The following is a 23,160-nucleotide window of genomic DNA, read 5'->3' as shown; positions in this document are numbered from 1 at the left end:
GTGACTTCATTTGCAGTGTTAATAAAATGATGCAAATCTCTGTGGTATCTGTGTTCTACCTTCTGGGAGACGTCAAATAAAGAGCAGCAGAGAGGGAGTTCATTCAGGACAGATTTTGTTCTGTTTGGTTGTTTTTTTGTTTTGTTTTTTTTTTAAAATCAGTTTTGACCCTCATTAATTTCACAGTCAACTTGTTTGCATGCAAGGGAGCCTGAGGGTAGAGAGTGGAGGTCACTAGAGAAGGATACACAGATTACAATCATTACAGCGTTTTAATGGATTCATAGCTGTGATGCACCGCCACAGTTATCTTGACATTTTCATCATCGCAACCTCCACTTTCAAGTGCAGTCATTCCCTCGAACGCTTTTCAATCGAGGTCATAGGTGTTTTAAGAACCAAAATTGCTAAGTGTTACGGTTTTGATTAACTTTTTGTTGAAATGGTGTGGTTTAAAGGCTAATTTTGCCAATTTTACACATTAAAGGTGCACTACGTAGTTTTGGGGAAGAAGTGTTAATCATAAGAGAAAGACCTAAAACCAAATAAATAAACCAATACTACTTTAATGTTTGTTTACAGGTCTTGGGAGTACTACTAGGGTTGAAAGTAGTTTTAAGTTCTTGCCAGTGCTTCTATGTAAACCTTCATCGCTTGATATTTGAAATAAGCCAGCAATGGTTGGTTTTGAATGTAGGTGAGTGCTCCTGCATGTGTTAAAAAGTAGTATAAGGCCTGCTGTGATCACAGGAAGCTGCATGTGAACTGATAAATTGAGGTAGCATTGCACACCTATAACACTGCCGGCGTCATTTTGGACAGTTTATAAACAAATCATCGCCGTTTCTATTCAACAACTCACTCCTTCTAGTCAAAACCTGGTGCCTATATTACCCACAATGCAATTAACCACTGATTGACATCACTGAAGGCAATTTTTAAGATTGCATGCAGCTTCCTGCGGAGCCACGGCTTTGTATGACTTTTCACATCTACTTGTACTCCCCAAGACCTATAAACAGACTTAAATTATGTTGAATTGGTGGAGTAACCCTTTAAGGGAGTGTTGATGGCCTGGGCATCAGGGCGCCACACCCAGGCCTGTCATCTTCTCTATAAGTGCCCCCTGTAAAATCATTTTATTGGATGATTTATATGCCTTTGTCCCTCTTTTGCTGTTTCATTTATTCCTCATTATTTAGTGTAAAGTGTCTCAGTTGGTTTGTGTATCATAATTGTTTTCACTTTTCAAGGAGACTTACATGGCGAGACCACCCTGCATAAACAACGGTTGAATAAAACTATTAAATCCTCTCCCTCAGTCTCCCTACTGTCAACATGCCTTTGAGAAAGAATATATGGGGGTACATGATAAAGTTCATGGTTCAGCTTTTACCCCCATGTCTTCATAAATACTGTGCATGATTTTATATAAAAATGACAGGGGCAGATGTGTTTCATTTACTGTTATTTAATTGAAATACAAGTCAGTACCATTGGGACTTCACTTTATTATCAACAGTACACAACACTTTGTTTTGTACAAAGAGGTATCAGTTATATAAAAAACACAGTACGCAATAGTTAAAAATGAGACATACATGTACACGTCTGAATACATTTCGACCGTACTTCAAGTGTCAGGAATGTGTCTCTCTGTGTCTGTGTGAGCTCTCTCCTCCTCCGTCACACACACAGACCAGAGCTGGCATCAGTTGACCCGATGAGTAACCATCGGCTGGCATCAGGAGCGTCACGATAAATGAAAATGTGCTATGACTAATAAATATGCTTCCACATCCTCCAGGCGAACTGGCGTGGCGCCAAGTCGCAGGGGGTGAAATGGAAAAAGGAACTTTTTACATGCCAGACACCAGACTGAAACATAATTAAATAATATTTCATAAACAGTATCTGTATTAAATATTCTAGTCATGCAGTATATTCTGTTGAGAAATAATTTAATACATCTCGTCATTGCAGCGATGAACACAACAAGAGGACGCCGTCAACTGATGGCGGGCGTCTGTAAGACCGTTTGAGTGCTGACTCCACTTTGTCTCCAGCTCCATGTGTTGTTAGAGGAAGACGAATGATCAATAACAGCCGATAACAACTGGCTTTACGGGCGAGACACAGTTTAATCATAATGAGAATAGCGATTGTGCTCATGTTATACTTTGTGTTGGTGTGGAGGAGTGGTGGGAGGGGCGGCTGTGGGCCCAAAATGTGAATAGTTTTCTGAAAGAAAAAAGAAGTTTGGTTCCTGAATCTGTTTTCAAATGTTTCCGAGGTCTTGAGACGAAAGGCTGCAACAGGTTTTTTCATGTTTCACTAAAGACCCACACACGTAACTTTTAATATGTTAGAACTTCTCTCCACTCAAGAAGCATCTAATCAAATCTAAAAAAATCTAAACTGAGTGCTAGAGTAGTTTTGCTCAAAACACAAACAGCTTTTTGCCTGGTTCTCTATTTATTCCAGAAACACATTTCAGTCAGAAAGTTTGGAAAGAGAAAATGGAAAAGAAATAAGAAAACGAATAAATAAATGACAAAAGTGTTTTTGTTTTATGTGTAAATATTGCAGTTAATGTTGCATAAACAGGACTGATTGACCCTATTTCATTTGAGCAAAGTCAGTTTCTTACAAACAGGTAAGAGCCTCCAACTTTCAGCTTCCTCTCACTGTTTCATAGTGACTGTCGACCACATATACGTAAACGTACCCCTTTCTTTCCTCATGCTGGAGTTAGAGCTGGGGTGGAGCGGGGCAGTGCTGCCCTGAACTAGGAGATCGGAGGTCGTATGGCGCGGCAGGAGTGGCAGCAGGCCTTGCTGTAGTACCAGTGGCTGCACAGGTTGACCTTCAGCGCCAGCAGGCAGTTGGTGGAGGGACGATCCTGGCAGCTCTCATCTGTGACACAGTTTACAGACGGTGGAGCTCATGTTAGCAATTTAAATCAGTTCAACCTTAACCCAAGCTAGGTGAAGAAAGCCAAAACAATTCTGTTTCAGACTGCTTACTCTGTTCTTTTTTAAAACAAAAGCCTTGATCATTTAGCAAAAGACGCCAAAGTTCTCAATCTTAAAGGGAAACTACACAAAAACTACTCTAGCACTCAGTCTTTTTGTCTTACAGTGTGTCTACACAGGAGGTGCTACAGCCATGTTTTTTAGTTGTCCATCTCAAGCATGTCTGAGGGAACAGAAACAGATCTGTCTGCAGGGGCCATGTAGTGATCTCATGTATTCCACTAGATGTGGGTCAACACAACCAGAGGCGTTTCAAGTCTATTTTAATCATATCTATTTACACACATAGCTGTAGTGATTATGTGTTGTGTGCTGTCTAATATCCTACACTCAGTACTGTGCCTGAACACATCCTGTGTAGACACAGTGTCAGTCTCGTATTCGTGGCCATTCTGACTATGATTCATGCTACGCTTGCTCTCCACACCACAACTGTAGACATAGACATGAACATCAATGTGACATAAATCTGTCTCCTGTTGAAATGTAACTTGAATTAGTAGATACGCCACTGTAGCTAACTGCATATGGGTCTACTTCCTGGGCAGGTTGCTGGCTGACTGCACTTGGACTGAGACAAATTGACAGTGTTTCAGTTCACAGTGAATGACTTTCATTGGTGGCTTCAATAAACTGTTTCTGGAACATGTGGATGCTATTTTCTAATATAATCAAAAGCATTGTGGAACAAAATCCACCAGTATGTGTGTGTTCCTGTTCCTGAGGTGTTACCTGGCGGCTCAGTGGGGCAGGCCTGCAGGGTGCAGGTCTGTTTGGCCACCGGTTTGGTGAGGGGGTCGCAGCCTCGGACCAGCTCCCTGCCCTGGTAACACTTGACGTCCCTCATCCTCACACCCACACCGCACGTCTTCGTGCACTGAGGAAACACAGGAGCAAAAACACAGTTGTTACACTCAGAAGAGCTTACATTTGTCCGTTCTGTGTTCAGATTGGAGAAACCTAACAAAGATGTACAAACACAAACTTAGAAGAGAGAGGAAGTGAGTAAACTAGTGATTTTTACTTTACCTGAGCAAGAAGCTGACTTTCAGCTATTAGCACGAGTAGAAATTTAGTTTTTAGTGACCAAAAACATTGACCAATATAATCTCCTAAATGAACATGACAACCTCTCCATGCAGGCAAACTTCAATGGTGTAGAAATGTGTGACTGGTCCTTAACGTGGCGCAAAGTATATATATTCTAAGTTTTCTGGTGTGAAAGAATCTTCGTTATCATTGAACACACTTCTTCCTCTTCTTTGGATATATATATATTTATTCACATTAACTTGTAAAAGCTCTTTGTAAACATTTCTAAAATATTACATACTGAAAATACCTGAGAAGAAGTTTTATTCCTGCTCTGCTACTTGAGAAAAATGACACTTTTGCACACATTGTTGAAAACGAGCCACCACATACACGACTCACCATGTTAGCAACAAACATAAACTATTTAGCCAAAATTTGGGGAAATTCTGAGTGTTGGGAACACAGTAGACATACAGACATGGAGTGGATGAGGCTGCAGCGATGGTTTGATTGGTTTCTGTGGATGTTTTTGAACTTTTTCCTGAATGTCAATGTAGTAACTGCTGCGGATCCAAGCTAACTAGAGCTGTATGTTTTGCGTGGACCTCACCTCAGACCAGGGGGTGGTGTACCATTTGAAGCACGGCCTCTCAAAGCAGGTGTTTTCCTCTTCAGGCTTCTCGCTGCCTCCACACGCCTCTTCATCAAAGATCTGGAACTTTCCTCCACTGATGCCGACACACATGACGGTCCTTCGCTTCACGCCTCGACCGCAGGTCGTGTTACACTACAGACAAAAACAGAAAGCTCTCACACTGTTTCACAAAGCAGTTACCAGCACTCCTCCTGCTGACGTGCGTGCTTCTTTTGTCCATTAAAAAGCCCAAAAAGAACATGATTTTCAATTTCTATTAATATCAAACAAAACAAAGAAGCAAATCCTCGAATACCATTTGATAGATGGAGAATGTTTGGCATTTTCTGCCCAAAAAATTATTTAAACAACAAGAAATTGTCAAAAATGTTTGTTCATTTTCTGTCTATCAACACATTAATAAATCAATGTGTTAGTGAAAATGTTTCAGGTCTACTAATAAACAGTTCAGTCCTCATTTCTGTACTGTGGCAAAGCCTCACCATCTCCCAGTCTTGGCTCAGCCAGTGTGGAGCACAGTCTCTCTCCCCACAGGGGTGGATGGCCAGCGGCTTGTCCTCTCCAGAACACTGGTTCTCAGGGACCACGCGACCCTCCGGAGCCTTACAGTACACGTGACGCACCATCTTGCCCTGGCCGCACGACCCCGAGCACTGCAAATAAAATAAAAAGGATTTCAGGCTGAATGATTCATGATCGAGAGGGGGCGTTCCTGTTGTCATCACCGCCTGCTTCAAGCCAAGTCACGAAGCTGAGTCAAATGTGTTTGTCACATGAAGTCAGATCAGGTCGCCTCACATCATATTAAATTAAAGGGAAAGGACGCCGGGAGCTTAATCATTTAAATGATATCGCAAACACCTCTTGATGAAAAAAAACGTAAAGCCGAGTACATTAAAGATGCAAAGGGTGCATGTGCTCACAGGTGGTTAGCCGTCACACAGGGAATAATACTTTTCTTTGTGTGAAGAAAATTTCCCATCCGTGCATTTTTGTGTCTGGTTGGACTCCATAGTTGTAAATTAGACTTGCGACTTTCCAGGCTTTGACTTTGAATGGAACATTAAGCACTACATTTGTCTGTACAACACAACATCAACCATAAATTCAAACCGTGGTACTTAGAGCAGTTTCGAACTGAAGTGAAAACAGCTGGGACAGGCGAGGTGTTCTTTTGAAACAACTAGATGCTTTTGATTCAGAGCAGGGATGGTGATAAAAACACAAAACACACATTTAGACAGACTGTATATGTTACTGTCACTCGTGTATACTGTGCCATGCATATGGAGAGTAAAGACACTCACAGGTCCCCACTCGGACACGGTCCAGTGGCGTTCGCAGGGTGGACCGGTGCAGTTTTTGATGTTTGCCGGTTTGGTCATCGGGTCACACGGTCTGGTCTCATCGGAGCAGCGGACATCACGGGTCACCTGGGCTTTACGGCCACATTTAGCAGGACACTGGAGAGGGACAGAATCATGATGAAGGTTTAACGACTGACAACACAGGTGACTCCAGATGTTTATCTTTAAAGAATGTAACAGGGTAGTATACAGGTATGAAAACACTGCTTTAAAAATACACTGAGAGCAGCTGATTTAATTGGATGTAAAGGTGTAAACCAACCCTGTTTTTCTCCAAAGAGAAGGAATGATTAGTGAGATTTACATTTGACTCATTTCTCTGTGTTTTTCAAAACCTGCTGGCTCCAATCAATCCAAGGTTTTTTGGTGTCTGGTGAGTGTCACTGGAGAATCAATCAGTGACCACAATCAGACCGCAAGACTGCAGCAGACAGCTGCTAAACCTGAGATTGACAAGAGCAAGAGAGAGATGTCGGCGCTGCAAGAAAAGGGAGCCCCTGATGACGGAGGTTTGTCAAAAACAAAGAAAAGTGTGAAACACTAAAAACTGATGGCTCAGTCACAAAACTTCATCAACTGTGACCAGTCGAAGCTACGAGAACTGTGAGAAACACACGCCTCCTCTCTTTGTAGACGTGCTCCTTATGTTTTAAACGTTCTCTGTGTTTTATTCTCAGCAGGGTAAATCTGCACAGACGTCTCATACCTCGCTCCACTCGGCCACCTCCCACTGTGGGCCACAGGCGGGGCTCTTGCAGGGCCGTCTCTCCACAGGTCTCTCCAGGTCAGCCATGGTGCAGAGGTCACTGTAGACGGAGCTGTCCAGGCCCGGCGAGAGCATCTTCCAACAGCGAACTTGTCGAAACTGGAAACCCTCCCCGCAGGTTCTCGAGCACTCGCTCCAGCTGCTCGCCTCCCATCTGAAAGACAAGACACGCATTGCACAATGTAGTGTTAAGCAGCTTGAATAATTTCTGCTTCCATGATTTTTTTTTTTTTTTTTCCAGTGGATCATACCTGGGCTGACATTCTCTCCCAATACAGAAGTCGTGGACCGGCTCCGGTCGGGTCAAAGCATCGCAGTACATGTCGTGCACCTCAATGCCGTCATAACGAATGCATGTGACAAAGGACTTTGACACTCCTGGGGAGTGAGCAACAAACACGGCAAACTTATTCAAGAAGAATATTTGAAACACAATAGAGGTGGTTTTTTTGTGAATGAAAGAAAAAATGAAAGATATTATGGAAGAAATTATGCACACAAGTAGGAAAGCACACACAACAGATTGAGTTTGCAGATGCAAAAATTCAAGTTTTGATGTTACTTTTAGGATGGTAAGGCTGTTCCAGCACACAAGTCTTTACAAACCCAATTCCAGGGGAGTTGGGATGCTTTGTAAAATGTAAATAAAAACAGAATGCAATCATTGGCAGGCTAACTGTGTTTACCAATATGACCGATGGCTGTCAAAGGAATGACATTTGTCTGCATGTACCTATAGAGCAGGTCATGCTGCAGGGCTCCTGAGAGGACAGTTTCCAGCGGTACATGTCAGCGGCACTCAGCTTCAGGTTCTTCGGGTTGAGCCTTTGATTTCCCCTGTTGACACAAATAAAACACACAGGGGAAGGAAAACGTGTGGCAGCGTCCGTCCACGCCCAATGCTCTTTAACTTTTTAGCCATATTCTTGTGCAGTGGTGAAGTGGTTTATACTGCAGAAGTGTTTTGAGCAAAACTCTCACAGACTACTACATTTTCTATAGATGCATTTTCTGTCAAATATTCTTCAAAGGACATTTAAGGATACCCTGTCATATAGACACTTAAATGCACACAGACACAGACAGAAACACACACACACACACACACACACACACACACAGACACTGTCTCCCAGGCCTCAGACAACCACAGTGTGACAGCTGATTCACAGCCTGCATCCTGGCAGACTCACTTTGTTTTTTCTTCACATCACATAAAAGTCATGTGCACATTCTTGTCATAACACCGGTCGTTCCCCTCCGCCTCGGCCAGACGTTTATTTGAAAATCACAGGCACTTTGAGTTATACCTCGCCGGCATCCCTCCATGTAAGCCAGACTGATTCCTGCACATTATTTTCTCCCCAGAGGTGACTCCAGTCTGACCGCACACTTTCCCCCCTTTGCATCATATTTTTCACTTTTCTTGCGAATACCTTGAATTATTTGTTTCTAAGTGTGGCTATACCCCCCCTCCTCCCCTCTGAGCTCCTCTGCTCCGCTCGTTTCCTCTCCTCTCCCTGTCTCTCAGAGGAAAGGGCGTGTCATCGTGTGTTTTATAGCTGCTGGCTACAGAACTGGTGAAGCCATGTTTGGACACAGACCTGGGAAGCCAACATGAATTATAAATATGATGAATGCAAAACCTGCCAGGTCTACCTGTCTCACTACCTTACTGTCTGTATATCTACCTGTCTCACTGCCTTACTGCCTGTATATCTACCTGTCCGCCTGCCTCGCATCCCATATGTTTACGTTACTGCCTGTCTGTCTCACTACCCTCCTGCTTGTCACTTTACCTGTCTGTGTGTTGCCCTGCCTGTATATTGATGTGTAACCTGCTTCTCTCTCCTTTAACCTCTAACTGCTGACTGCCTGTAAGTCTGCCTGTCTAACTGCTTTACTACCTTTCCATCTGCCTGTCTACCTGCCTTATTGGACGTCGGTCCACCTGTCTGTCTGTCCACCTGACAACGTGAATTTACTGCCTGTCAGGCCTACTTTGTGCATCTTTACTTACCCGTCTAACTGCTTAACTGACTGCATAGCTGCTTTATGGCATGTATATCTCCTGTCTGACTGCTTTACAACCTGTCTGCCTGCCTGTCTGTCCACCTGCTGATTCCTCCGGGGACGTCTTTAGAGGAAAACGAGTGTCCAAGCCACACAGCCTGCTTCTCATCCAGCCTGCAGTGTATTTACCTGAGCCAGCAGCAGGCCTGGGGCTTGATGCTGTCTGAACATTCAGGCCCACTGTGACCCGAACCTGAACACATCCAGACAGGACTCAATCCAGCCTGAGGGGAAACAGCCAAAACCTGGCTGAAGCAGAGTGGACCTCTGCTGTACATCGTCTCAAAAATCATTTGACTCCTCTTACCTGTCTGTGTAAGTTTACCTGGTTCTGTTGGAGCGGCTGGACGTCCTCCCTCCACCCTGCACTGTTTTGTTCTGGTTGGAACCATCTCCGCTGTCGTTACGTTTGCGACCCAGCGTGAATTCCAGCGTATCGTTGAGACCAAACGAACCGTCTTGCTCCAGGGTGCTCAGGTCCATCTCTGCCGGTCCCACCTCGGATGAAAACAAACCGTCTCCCTCTGTCAGCAGCTGATTGGTTGAGATGTTGATAAGCAGCTCATCGGGGCCAATCCGGCCGTCCAGCAGGACCCTCCAGATGAGGTTTGGGGAGTCTGGCCCCGTATCCAGGGGCCCACCAGCAGGGACTGGGATGGCAGTGCTGCCTAGGTGGCTGCTGTTTCCCTCTGATAGATCAAAGTGGAAAGATTTAGCTATTCTTGGAGAGCAATGTATTCATTTTATTCAAGCACAATCTGTGTTGGAGTCACTTTTGGTCACTTTTGCACCGATTTCATTTTTAGCTCAAATTGTTAAACTTTGCAGCCGTTTTCTGAGAGATGAACACAAGCTTTAAAAAAAAAAAAAACAAGGCAATATAAGCATCACAAAGACAAGACTTAGATACAGGCTAGTGCATCCTGTTTTCTATATTCAATGCAATAAGTGTAACTAAGCTGCTGATTCAGTGTATAGAAGGAAACAAAATTTTGATTGTGGGTTAGGGGTTAGGGTTCAGGGTTTTGTGAATAAATATGCACCTGTGTAAGTCGGCACTTTTCGTTTGACATTACAGATGAGAATTAAACATTTAAATATCTGAAAAAAAGTTTTGAAACACTGAGCAATTGAAAAATATCACAGGAGAAAGAAAACTCAGTTTTAACTCAGTTCAGTTTCAGTCAGCGCTCAGTACGGGGTTTGTAGTATGACGTCAGCCCGTGCAGAGAGTGTACGCTGAGCTTCTCAACCACCTCTCCATCTCATCTCACCAACCAAAGCCGTGGTGTAATGGACTCAACAGTCAGCTTAGTGAGTCGAGAGCCCGCAGGAAGGCCATTACCGCTCATGTTTGTGATGCAGACATTTTTCAAAGGGAGAAAACACCACGAAACTCTGAATTTTTCATCTGCCGCTGATCCTCTTTACGTGTCTGTACCATGAATAATGCAGAGCTCCGAAGGGCCATCTCACAGACACACAGATAAAGAGAGCTAGATGGAGGATCAGCTGTAAAATCTGACCTATTTTGTCTCATCTGCCAATGGGCCACTGAACCACCTTCTGATTTATTCTCTGTCTTACTTTCTCTTCCTCTCAGCTTTTTTCTTTCTTTTAGAGCCGAGGCACATGTCAGCATGGATGATATCATCCTATGTTAGATATACTGGTATTGGCATACACATATGTCAGCTACTAAGTAATAAGACATTACAAACATTTTTAAACTGTAAAAATCTCTACACAACTTAAATGAGTCTTATTAACGGTGCCTGTTAATGTCATGGATTTGTGTAAGAAAAAAGGAATCTGATCAAGATTATCTCAAACATTATCAATATCAGCGTTAAATCCCTACTCTCCTTTCTTTTAAGACGAACATTCCTGCTGTCTCCCTGTTACCGCGAGCCTATAAATGTCATCACTTGGCAAGAGCAGAAGAAGCCACTATGGATGAAGAATGGAAAAATGTTCTTCCTCAGACAAAATGCTCCACTTTCCTACTGTTTATTGGCACTAAGCTGCACTGTATTAGTATTATATCAGTGGTCTGGTGTTACCAAGTATCTGGTTTTATTAAAAACAAAAGCATTGACATTTGTGTCAAAGTCAGCGGGCTTTTGAATAGGTTTTCAGTTAGACGCCTGAAATAAGGTCTGTGGTTAAGAGAGGCTTCACATTCGGTGCTACAGTACAACATGAAATAAAACACTAGAGACCCTGCTTTTGAATTTTGAATCTTTTACATGTAATAAAAAGTGTCTAAATGAGACTACAGAGGTTGTCATGGACATAAAAAGTCATCACACCAAAGACAGAAACGTCCACTTTTTTCAGGCAGACTGTACTTAACTGTTAACTGTAATTCAAACTTTCTCACTTGCAAATTGATCAATATATAGTAAAGTGTGTAAAGTACAGTGTAGTAGGAGACTTACTGGTGGTGACATTGAAGTCACACGACCACATTGTAGTTAGTTTATAGCCAAACATTAGCTTTTTATGAAGCTTTATAAAATCTTGTTTGTCACAAAGCTTATTTCCTGCAATAATCTAAAAGCCAATGGAAAAATTCCATTTGGCATAGAAAAATATGTCACCTTCGCCACGATCTACCGTAAGTCATCTAAACAATTGTAGATTCCTTTGGACTAATCAAATGCAGCTTTGACCCAGAAAATAGCTCATATGTGATTAAACAAAGACAAATATCTCCAGCTTTATCTTGACCACTGACCATTGCTGGGGTCTATCTCATGTGTCTTAAAAATGTAATGTCTTTTGTGCCATTAAATGATTAATCAATTAATCAAAAAATGTAAATACATGATGAAAATAAACGTTAGTTACTGCCCAGATCTATGGTGTCACAAACAGCGCCTACCTGAAAATTTGGGAGCAGCTGCTGCATCCTGGTCACAGTCGATGGCTGCTGACTCCTCATACACCTCGTTGGTCTCTTGGCCATTCTGCCCCTCTGCACCTCCTGGCTGCAACTGGCCCTCAGGGACTGCCTGGTCATAAATGCTGCTGTTAGGGGCCAGCAGACGCCCCACCTCCACGGACACCTCTCCAGCTGAGGTGTCTGAACCCGTGTAGACAGGAGGAGGTGGGACAGGTGGCAGGGAGTCTCGGAGGACGGTGTATTCGTAGGTGATATACGGCGTGCGACCATTCTGGTTCCACACCTGGGCAACGCGAGGAGAGTCAGGTAAAGGTCAGGTTAATTTACAACACAGGATTCAGAACACAAAGACCAGACCAGAAGCCAATCAACTCAAACTGATTTCACAGCACTCTTAGGTTTAGTTTAGTGTATTAAAACCAGCTCCTCAATTGTTGGCTTACAGATAACTGGATGTAAACATATAATTCAGAAGGAGAACAGGATGTGGCCTGACTCATTGTTAACAGAGAACCAGTGGAGTTACAGTGATCGTCCAGGAGGATCTCTGTGTTCCAGGATCCCGCAGGATGATCTGTACAAACCTAGCCTGAGACATCGACGCTGTTTGGGATTCATGGCCACTGTCAAAACATATGTCCTGTTCTCAGTCAACCTGAAACACACACTCACTACTACAAATACACTGCATTAACTTCCCACACATTTGGCAGACCCTTTTAAAAAGGAGACAGTGCACACATTTGGGGCGTGTTTTACGACGCTGCTACAATTTCTACACTGCATCACCTCAGTGACCTTGTAATCAAACCTATGATGTTATGGCGAGTTTCTTTGGTCATTGATGAGGATATACCATCCACACACCACACAAAATAGTTACAGGTAAGTCTGAAGGCGGAGTTCAAATGAGAGAGGTGGACTGAGAAATGTGAGGTGTACCAGAATATTAATGGCCTGGTCGATGGGACCTTTGGCGACAATGTACTCAATTCCGGTCTCGTACACATCCATGGGCCGGCGGTACTTGAAAACGGTTCCTGCGGCGTGGAAGTTCTGGGGGCTGTCCACTTTGTAGGCGCCATTAAAGAAGAAGTTGCCCGCCTGGTCGGTCACAGCTGGAGAACATGATAGAACAAAAAACAAAAAACAAAACACACAAGGCAAAGTCCTGCAAGTTAAATTTTCCATTAAACATTTGTTAATGACAGTCTTTTGTATCAGGAAAAGAGAAAATACCCACCTAGAACATCAGCTGACTTCTTCCTCTCAATGATCTGGATGTCCCACGATCCCTCTGGGATTTGAGTGATAAATGAGTAACCTTGATGACAGGAAGTAAAAAGTAGTCAGTGCCACCTCATGCTTCTCTATTTAGCCTTTTCATTTTTAGCTAACCAGTAGTATTGTTCTGATCAACTCCTCAAGGGTTTGTGTGAATATCATATAGAGAAAGTTTCAGTTATTAACATTCACATGTATAAATAAAAGTTTTTACAGTTTGTGAGTGGACACAATGAAACAGCTGAACTCAGAGGCTCACCCAGAGTCATGGCCCCGCGGCGGAAGTTTCCGGTAACTCTGCTGCAGCTGCTGCCGTCTCCCTGACAGACCCCACACTTATCCAAGGTGTTGGAGGAAAACAGTACCCCGTCACATCCGATTGGCTGAGCAGCAATGCAGGAAGTGGAAGAGGATAGTATAACATTTATAAAAATCTTATTTTATCTTTATCTTGCACTCAGATTCTTCTGGTGGGTGATCCAAAAAAGTGTTAATCAATTATCTTTTTATATGATGCACTTATTTAACAGTTGTGTTTTTACCATCCAGATAAATTTTTTTGTGTAGTTTAAGACAAATCTTGAATTCATTCATCAAGCTTGATGCAAAAAGCAACAGTTAAATGTAGGAGTTCATGGCATTACATCAGCGGTAACTGCATTCTCTGCCGCCTACAAATCTAAAAATGAACCACCAAAAAATCTGAAAAAGATTAAATGACTTATTTGATGTGTTAAAATAGTGATGATGCAGCATGACAACAGAAGACTTATGTGTCCATAAAACGAACACTCCAGAACATGTCTCATTTTCACACAAATCAAAAAGCAGTGTCCATTTACTCTGTTTAGTTCATTTCAATTTGGAAATCTCATCACCCTGTGGCGGTTACATTTGTCTTTCGGGTTGAACATTCTCAACACTAACTCATTTTTATAATCTATTTTTTAACTTTAACACCTCAAACACTTTTATTGTCTTAAAGGAAGTTGAGATGCTTCTGCAGCAGCTTCCTCACTGAGGGGGTTTGTTGGTCATAAAAAACGTGTTGCTGGAGTGAAAGTGTCTGAGGAGAAGTAAAGCAGAGATAAAGTAAAGAAGATGCTGGACTCACCTCACACTTACCATCCACGCAGACACCGCGGTAACTACTGTACTTGCAGGAAGTGCCGTCACGAGCTGTCACCATCAGCTGCCTCTGGCCGTCAGTGGTGGTGCAGTGGAGGTCGCAGGGGTTACTGGAGATGTGAACATAGTCGTCTGGAGAGCAAACAGGTCAGCAGTCGCTGTCTCATAAGCAGTAACACTGGAATTAAGACGGTTTCTGCTTTTTCCCACTTATTCCTAATCAATATTTGGTAAAGCTACAGCATTACAACCTTGTTTAGTTGTTGTGGTAAACATCCAAGATCAAGATCAATTTAAGTCCAGTAGTCACTCTCCTTTTAGTTCTGTTTTTTTCCATAAACTCCAGAAGTAATTATTTGGCTCTTTTGCAGCTACATCACTTTATTCACCAGCTAGCTGCTTCCTGTGTTTGCCATTTGGTTCCGAGCAGGTTTTGTACAGTGGGTTTATCTGAGCTTGTTTGTTGAAAACACCTGCCTGCTATTGCATGAAACAGTAAATGTGCTATGAGACAAAAATGTGTGCTGAATGGGTGAAAAGGGTTCAGCATTCTGACCACCTTCCTTTGATTGTTGTGTTTAATGTGAAAAAACATATCAATACATTAGATACTAACATAATACAAATGAACAAATAAAAAACATCCATTTTTGTGTTGCAGAGAAGTTAGCGTGCTAACCAGCTAGTGCCAGAGCGCCCCGCGCTAAAGTTCCAGTGCAAGTGATGTAAACACACATCTGGTCCCCAGTATGGACCAGTTAACTCAGCTAACCAGCAGCTACAGTTAGAGGCAGTTAGCGACTATTCTGGTGCTATGCTGCCCCCTATATGTTTTGAGTATTAATTTGACAGGCAGCCCATTCTTACAAATTGCACCTTTAAAGCACATCAAAAGACAACCTTTTAAAGTTTGACTGTTTTGAAGCTCAGCAGCTCACACAACAAAAACCTCAGTCACCTCTGGTCTGTTTAACAGGGCAATGAGAGGTTGTCAAGGCATTTTATGGGCGTCATTACCGGGATACAGAGGTTTCCAGTGGTAGTTCCTCCCATTGTAAAGCTGCGAGTTGAAGGACCAGCACTGCTCCTCTCTGAAGCTCCTCCCAGTGGCAGGACATTCCTGCAGCGCAGAGAAACAGCATGGATCATTGAAAGAGCTCCGCTTCACACTTGTTATAACTCAGTTTTAGAGTATGTTGTACAAATAAATTCTTTTTAAGCGTTTATTAGTGCAGGGACGGTCTTATGAGAATGCTCGACCGCTCTGAGCCGCGCCCGGCTTCACTTTCAAACAGCTACATACAGTCACGCCTGGAGGCTGCCTACCACGAGCACAGTCCTCTACTGTCTGTCAATCAGTCAGCGGGACTGTGTTTGTTTTAATAAAGATATGAAATAAAATAATGAGAAATTAACTGGAGGTCTGTGACTCACTTTAGTGTTGCAGAGATGATATTTCTTAGCAGTTCCTGTACAGGTCATGTTGTCCTTCCCAGCAGCAGTTTTCTTTCTTTGGTCAGAAAACAAACATTTGGACAACAAATTAAAAAAAACAAAAAAGATGAGATAAATCATAATGAAATATAAAGATATCAAGTGGAGCCTAAAGTGCAGCAAATACCAATCTACTAAATCAATCTATTACACTTACTCGTTGACTGCCAGCACAGGTTTGTATTTAAGCCTGTGTTGTTCCCCCACTTGTTGTTGGTTTGTCTGTTGTGATGCCCCACGCCAGTCCACTTATACAGTTGCGACTTAAATTTTACGATGAAGATCTACTGTGATACTAAGTGTGTTTGTCATCAAATTAACCATGTTGCATTCCCATTCAGAGACGGTGAGGTTTCTGTGTCATGCATCTGTCTCTACTTGCCTCAGCACTGGCTGTTATGTGTGACAAGTCGATGAAGTTAGTTCAGTGATTTCTTATCATTGGATACTGGGCATGAATAGTATATAATGAGCTGGAAATTTTGACTTGTTGCTTTTTGTCCTCAAAGTTTGCAATTCAGAGGTAAATTACTTTCATTAAACTGCATTATGGATGGCTGAACTTAGAACTTGTAGATCCTAAAATGTATAGTAGTACACATCTGTGTGTGTGTGTGTGTGTGTGTGTGTGTGTGTGTGTGTGTGTGTGTGTGTGTGTGTGTGCAGACGGACTGACCTCTGCTTCAGGCAGTGTCTCTCTTGTGACATCACTCCCCCTCCACAGGTACGAGTGCAGGCTGTCCACTTGGCCCACTCCCCCCACCAGTACGTGTTCACCTCCAGCTCCTCCTCGAGACTGTTGGACGCCACGCCGTCCTCCTGATAACAGACATATGTGGTTTGATTGGCACGTGTAGTTGTCGCATTAGTCACAGTGTCAGTATTAAGACATGATGGACAAGCAGTGGTGTGTGTTTACAGTGAATATGAATCTACACACCAAACGTCTTACGTATGGAATAAAATCAGATGACTAGTACTGTTATATTTTCATCTTTCTTCATAGTTGTTCTCTCAATTATGATTTTGTGAGAAGGAGGTCATTGAAAAAGATCTAATTTAGTTTGAGTCCATTTGTCCCACACACTACCAGGGACTCATCAGAATGTAGCTGCCCCACCACGAGGTCTGAGGTCGGGTTCTACATTGGCCACAACTTAGGCTTTCTGCGACCAGGCTTGTTTCCCTCAAAGCAGATCACATTTGATTTGTTGCCTGTGGTTGATATTTGGTCCAGAATCTCAATGCTGTCGCGACCCCAATAATAAATCGTACTTGCCGGTTCATTTCTTTTTTTAAACCTTTATTTCTCCACTGAAACTTTAACTTCCTTTTGAATCACTTTGCGCCACAGTACTCTGCTATTGCCGTATCTGGACCATACGTTCCTAAACTCGACCATATTCGGGATATCAGCCAAAGTTGTTAGACAAGCTACACAAGCATTGGGACGTCAGTACAGGTTTATGCTGGCTGGTACTGATTAGTGAGTAAAATGATGCCCATCCAAATAAAAAAAAATATATATATATTAAATATGTTTAAACTGATTTTGGATTAGGCTTGACTGAATTAAAGAGGACTGGTTGGCCTTGGTGGAGTTATGCACTCTGCTGAATGCCATTCTTCAGTAGTAGGTTAACAGTCATGGACAAGTTGTAATAAAAGTGACGGTATCTGCAGTTGCAGTGACTGTAATAGTTTCGGTAGTACAGTTTTTTTCCACTGCGTATAACTGCTGTGCAAACGATTTGGCTGTCAGAACAGAGTGCGTCAGAACCACATAGGATGACAGCAAATGAGCATCACAGTGTTTTGCACTCCACCGTGCGAAGACGGTCAGCATTTCACACATTCCTGATGTGCAGGAGCAGCATTAACTCGGGCCGATGGCTGCGTCCCTTCATTCAGACAGATTCATCAGAGTGACCGCTGGAATGTGCGCCGAGCTCCTTGTAAAGGTGTGAGATAGAGCAGCTGTGAGAGAGGGCGAGAGACACTGGAAATACCAGACAGAGAGCGTAAGTGAGAGAGAGACAGACAGATAGAAAAAAAGGAGGACTGACAGATCAGCTTGACAGCAACTTCAGAAAACTCTCTAAAATTAGTACTTGCATTTTGCATGTTTTGTCCGATTCAGTTTAATTCAGTTACAATTTGGATCTTTATCAGCTTTTATCCATTCACTTTTTTTTTGTCAGGTCAGTTTCATTAAAACAATTGCCCATTTTAGTCCCAAAATTGAATTTTGAATTAATTTGCCATGAAGACATTACTACGCCTGTTATCAACAGTGTCTTTTTAACTTTATATAGTTTATCTCCTGGGTAGTAACTGGATTCCATATAACATTTAACATCAAGTAACTATTCTACCTTAAAATAAGAAATTCAAAATAATTTTCTTTAAATGCCCCAAGTGACTGTTATCGCCCACGAGAAGCGCACAACAGTATAACGTCACACACCACCAGTACAGTATAAATCACCACTCCTGCCTTTGACGAGCATCTGAATTATTCACTCCTAATCAGTCCAGCCAACAGTCCAGATGAAGTTGACTGAGTATGTCATACAGTGTCTTTCATTAGTGCAATAACCTGATAAATATCAGTTATATTTAGTTTTTTTCTCTCCTTTCAAAGGTGTGGTTATGCCTGAATAATGTTCAGGTGCCATGGTTAGCTTCATGTTGAGGAGGTACACTCAAATTAAATAAAAGGTTAAACTGCATATAAATAATTCACAGTTAAATATGTGCCTTTTAAAGGACATTTCATGGTTTGTTATGTATTTTGAAAAGCTACGTAATTATTGTTATGTTTGAGAAAGACTGACCCCAGAGAGTTGTATTTCTGTTTCAGCTGTCTGTGATGAGGAAGAAGAAAGTGTGCTGTAGGAGGACAATGGTGTAGAACAAGGGGCAATCTATTTCCCAAAATGTCAGAATACTAATTTGAAATAATGCAGCTCAGTCTGTCAGGTTTCATCAGTGTTTGTGCTGCTGGACAACTAAAAACACTCACAGACAGCAGCGCTTTTTTTCCCGTAACGTTTTTGGTGTGTGACGTGTACCTGCAGCCCCCTGGTGGACAGGTTCCCAACGGACACAGCCAGCGTCAGGAAGCCCAGCAGGACCACGCCAGTCTCCCCACACTGTTCCCATGACCACACCCTCATCCTAGTTCATCAGAGAGAGAGAGAAAACAAGACAGTAAGACGAACAAATAAACAAATGGGAAGAATAACAAATAAATAATGTGAAGAATGTCTACATTGTATAGTTATAAAGAATGCTGTAATATAATTCCTGGCCTGAAATATAAGCAAAACAACTCTGCTGTCCTAGCAAAGGGTAATATCAACCAGAAAGAGATTGCATCTGATTCTTGACGTGTAGTAGTTTAGTTTATAAATGTGGGGGAAACTGCAACAAATCAGCAGTCTCTACAGTACTCAACACTCAATACATGACAGCAGCCAACCTTATAATAAATCGAGGGAAACTGGGCCAGAAAACTGTCTCTGTTTCTAGATGGAAGCACCCAGCGAGGACTCTTTGACAAAGGCTGAAGGGTATGAAGGGAAATATCATGACCGCTAATGAGCTCTCGTGGCATCAGAAAGCCACGTCCAGGCACTTATGCAAACTGTGGATTAAAGCATATTGCCGAGACGTGTGGGTGTTTTTGTCATGTCCTCTCCCCCTCCAAATTGAGGCCTCTCAGTTTTCCAACCCACAGAAGGGCCTGAAGTTGGATTGCTTTACACCGCGAGAACACATTTGTGGTGCTAATATTTCCTTTCTGACTCTGCTGTGAAATCCCGCGCCTTCCAGAACATCTGTGGCAGTTTAAGGGGGGATACCTGAAGTGCGGCTGCTGTCTTCTACCTTTACACAGAGAGGAGGGTGTCTAACAGTAAATCACGTCAGTGCTGGTCCAAGATCCGGCGCTCAAGAGCACATAGTGGTAGTTACATGGACAATTTCAAATAGCAGAAAGTGGACACATGGCCAACACTTAATGAGATACAGAAAGCAAAGTTGCTGTATGTCAATTATTATTTAACATAAATTCACATTCTGGTGTCTTGATGAAGGTATTTGTAGCTGAAACTTTTATATGATGATTATAGCAATCCTTGCCCTGACAGCAAAAATACACAGAAAAAAAAGAACCCTGAACTTCGTCAACAACTAGAAATAACTATACAGGATATATTTTTCTTCAAGATTTAGGTGAGAACATCACTTTCAGGTGATGTACTGTAAGAGCATGGAGCCTGAGTAAGGACATGGTTACGTAGCTTAGCATTAAGACTGGAGACAAACAGTTAGCCAGTTCAAAAACACATTACTAACACCTCTGAAGTGCTCTAAATTGTTTTACGTTGTTTGTTTGTTTGACTGTTCGATGCCTCGAGCTGTTTAATCCAACGCTTCAAACTGAATCTCTGTACAGAGATTCGTCCCGTCTTACAGCGTCCTAAATGCACTAACCTAAACAATGTAAGTAAGTGTTTGTAAAGCGCCCGCCTGACTCACATTTTTTTGCTTTAATCGAATTAGAGCTGTGTCGTGTAAGTGCAAATAAAGCTGGTAGCTGAAATATGTTCTGGATTACAGCATCAGGTGGGTCTGCTTCAAATGTAAACCAGTGTGCACTGTCACGTCTCCAAGCACGTCAGAGAAAACGACTTTGGTGCTAAACAACAGCACCAACGAGTGCAAAAGGGCATTTTCTCAGACAATGCACGCTCGAGTCAAAACCGGCGTGCCAGCTGCAGGTATGTGAATGTGCTGGCAGTCAGTGGCAGGCTGGCACTGGCATGTGGAGGGTGACACAGACAGGCTGTTGAGAGGCCACAGGTGTTGGAGACGGGAGTTGGACAGCGGAGGGGCCCGCGTAAAAGTTAAACAAGCCCCAATATGCTGGAAGGATGAAGGTAAGTTTCCTAGAACTTTGCACAGGTAGGCCTTTGTTTGGCCTGTCAGACTATAAGGAAATGTAGATGTCTGTATGTAAAGGCTCACATGAACAAGCACAGACACATAGGAAAAGGAGGCTACCTCAGGAACCCTCCTTTTTCCTGTGGAGGGTAGTTGTATATATGAGTTTAATGACTCAATGAGGCCTTTGACTGAATGGAATACCGAACCCAAATCCTGGAGCATAAAACTTCTGAAGCAGCAGTCTACAGAATGCCGGCTCTGAAAAGTTTGTATCTCACTGTTTAACAGACGCTTGGATTCGCTCCCTCTGAACAAAACAAGCCATTTTATAGAAACTGTGCAAATCGTTCCTGCAGCATAATACATTACCTTTGTCTTTTTGTGAGATCATCGTGTGAAACTACAGTTTATGTTTCATTATCAATGTTAGTTGGCCAACTGTATCATACAAAACTATTGTAAACTTATAGTTATAAACTATTACACGTACAGAGATACTATTCACCATCCAAAAAAAATTTAAAAAGATGTGCCGTTTCACCCGGATTTATATTTTAAGGTCATGGATTATCTAAAATTTAGGCCATCACCTATAACTTTATAGCACACATTACAATTCGAATGTAATCTTCCTGCTCAAACTTAGAAATAATGAAACAGACTGTCTTCACAGTGTGGCCATTTTCCTCTGACAGCAAGCTCAGTGTGGGAAGCTCGAACACAACACAACCATGTTCGAGGTCCTACAGACGGAGGGAATCTGACAGAAACTGTCACTATTTCACGTCTCAGTGGATACTAAAAAAGCCTGGAATGACATCAGGCTTTACCTCCAGATAAAACAACATATTTGATAACACATTAGCTTCTGCTGATAGCATATAACATTAGCATTAAACCACCTCCTAGCTAACATTTCCATTTGATAGTATTCTGCGATAACATAGGAAAAGCTCAAATTAATTCTATAGTATCAATTAACATGTTAGACATATTACTTAAAGAAGTAAAACACACTGGAGGGAAACAAATGGTAATGTTAGCTAGGAAGTGGTTAAATGCTGATGTTAGCTAATGGGTTAACAAATGTGTTTTTTGTTTTTTTTTTACTTTGAAATATGGCCAAAGTCCCCCATATTTTCACAATCCATCATCTTTTCAGTTCCTGATCAATCGGGAGGTGGTAAAATGAAAATGTTTGGTCAGATTCCCTATTTTTATACAACTTGCAACCTAGAAAACAAGCAGCATTACATTATCCCAGCTTTGGAGTTTCCCATCAGAGGAAAATGTGTACCGTGTGAAAATGCTCTATTGCGTTCATTGCTCAACATATGATAAATGATCAAGCAAATATATTCTGAAATGGAAATTCCTGAAAATTTGACGAAATTAGAATACACTAATCCTTTTAATTTTCAACCTTTTTGAGTCAAAATTTCAGGGAAACACTCTAAGCCGCAATGTCTGAATCAGCAAAAGTCGTGCGGGTTGAATGATTCCTGGAGGCTCCGTGCGGCACATATGCTCACATGTACTTACACACATACCTATACATGCACACACAGACAGAGCTTCTAGGAAAGGGTTCATAGTACATCCCGTGTCCTCAGGTCTAGTTAGGCAGCCTTGTTAAAATAAGCAAACAGCTCGTCTCGCCCTGTTTGCAGTCTGGCTTTCTCTGGCACTAAATATTGGTGACAGGTGTCTTAAAGCAGGCGCAGCAGCACCTGGACTTCATTATCCAACCAGACACAGCTGGAGCCCAGCCAGCTGCCAAACACACACACACACACACACACACACACACACACACACACACACACACACACACACAGGAGAGGGACACTCAGTCAGACACAGCTGCACATGTGCATACGCTCAGCCAGTGGCGTGACTGAGCGTCCACACACTCACACATACACGTTACCCACTGTGCACACTCATGCTTAAGCTGGAGCCATGTGCACATGCAGGTATGCAAATACCCTTGCATGAATGTACAGCCTCAAAAACACACAGTTAACACAGAGACTTCTGTCTCTGCTGCTCACGCTTGTATGACCATACCTGAGTAGGCCACCATTGAGACAATACGATGCTTTCCCAATCTCATAGCAGGTGTCTTACATGTGGCCAAACCTCAACCCACAACTGAGCAGTTGCCCTCAAATGGCCCTTCGGCTATGTGGACTTGCCAAAATGTTACTATGATATCCTCCATTTGATAACCCACCTTATTCTGTCACTTGGCTGAAACTTTGGCTCACTTTGTCTAAAGGAACTCATTTCATGTCCTCACTTCACCAGTGTCCCAATTTTTGCCAAAAAACATTCTGATTTTGCCATTTTCCTCAACCGGCTTAAACACTGTTACTTAGCTTATTGTCCTACTTTTGCTTTAATCACCCAAATGTCCTGACTTTGCCAAAATGCCCCTTTTATGGAACAATATCCCCACT

The 23,160-nt window shown here is 42.5% G+C and overlaps 1 protein-coding gene across 2 annotated transcripts; it reads right to left on the bottom strand.

Annotated features, from left to right (window-relative positions):
- Window positions 1–1,470: 1,470 nt before the first annotated feature.
- Window positions 1,471–22,355, bottom strand: adamtsl2 (ADAMTS-like 2). Of its 2 annotated transcripts, XR_005074897.1 has the most exons (20): window positions 22,249–22,355; window positions 18,820–18,925; window positions 16,422–16,564; window positions 15,686–15,761; window positions 15,269–15,371; window positions 14,238–14,383; window positions 13,383–13,506; window positions 13,083–13,163; window positions 12,782–12,957; window positions 11,819–12,122; window positions 9,257–9,620; window positions 7,592–7,695; window positions 7,110–7,236; window positions 6,799–7,012; window positions 6,033–6,188; window positions 5,208–5,378; window positions 4,681–4,857; window positions 3,768–3,912; window positions 2,729–2,916; window positions 1,471–2,241 (listed from the first exon to the last, which is right to left on the bottom strand). XR_005074897.1 is itself a non-coding variant. In XM_037097040.1 (19 exons), exons 1-19 carry the CDS (start codon window positions 22,296–22,298, stop codon window positions 2,789–2,791), a joined length of 2,895 nt encoding a protein of 964 aa, XP_036952935.1. In that variant the 5' UTR covers window positions 22,299–22,355; the 3' UTR covers window positions 1,471–2,788. The 2 variants fall into 2 exon arrangements, 1 of the variants encoding a protein (XP_036952935.1); XM_037097040.1 differs by having other exon boundaries at window positions 1,471–2,916.
- Window positions 22,356–23,160: the final 805 nt, after the last annotated feature.

The sequence above is a fragment of the Acanthopagrus latus genome, chromosome 5 (genome assembly GCF_904848185.1).
Source record: "Acanthopagrus latus isolate v.2019 chromosome 5, fAcaLat1.1, whole genome shotgun sequence".
Classification (NCBI taxonomy): Eukaryota; Metazoa; Chordata; class Actinopteri; order Spariformes; family Sparidae; genus Acanthopagrus; species Acanthopagrus latus.
Note: the sequence above shows the minus strand (reverse complement) of the source record. Positions and strands in the feature narration are given on the sequence as shown.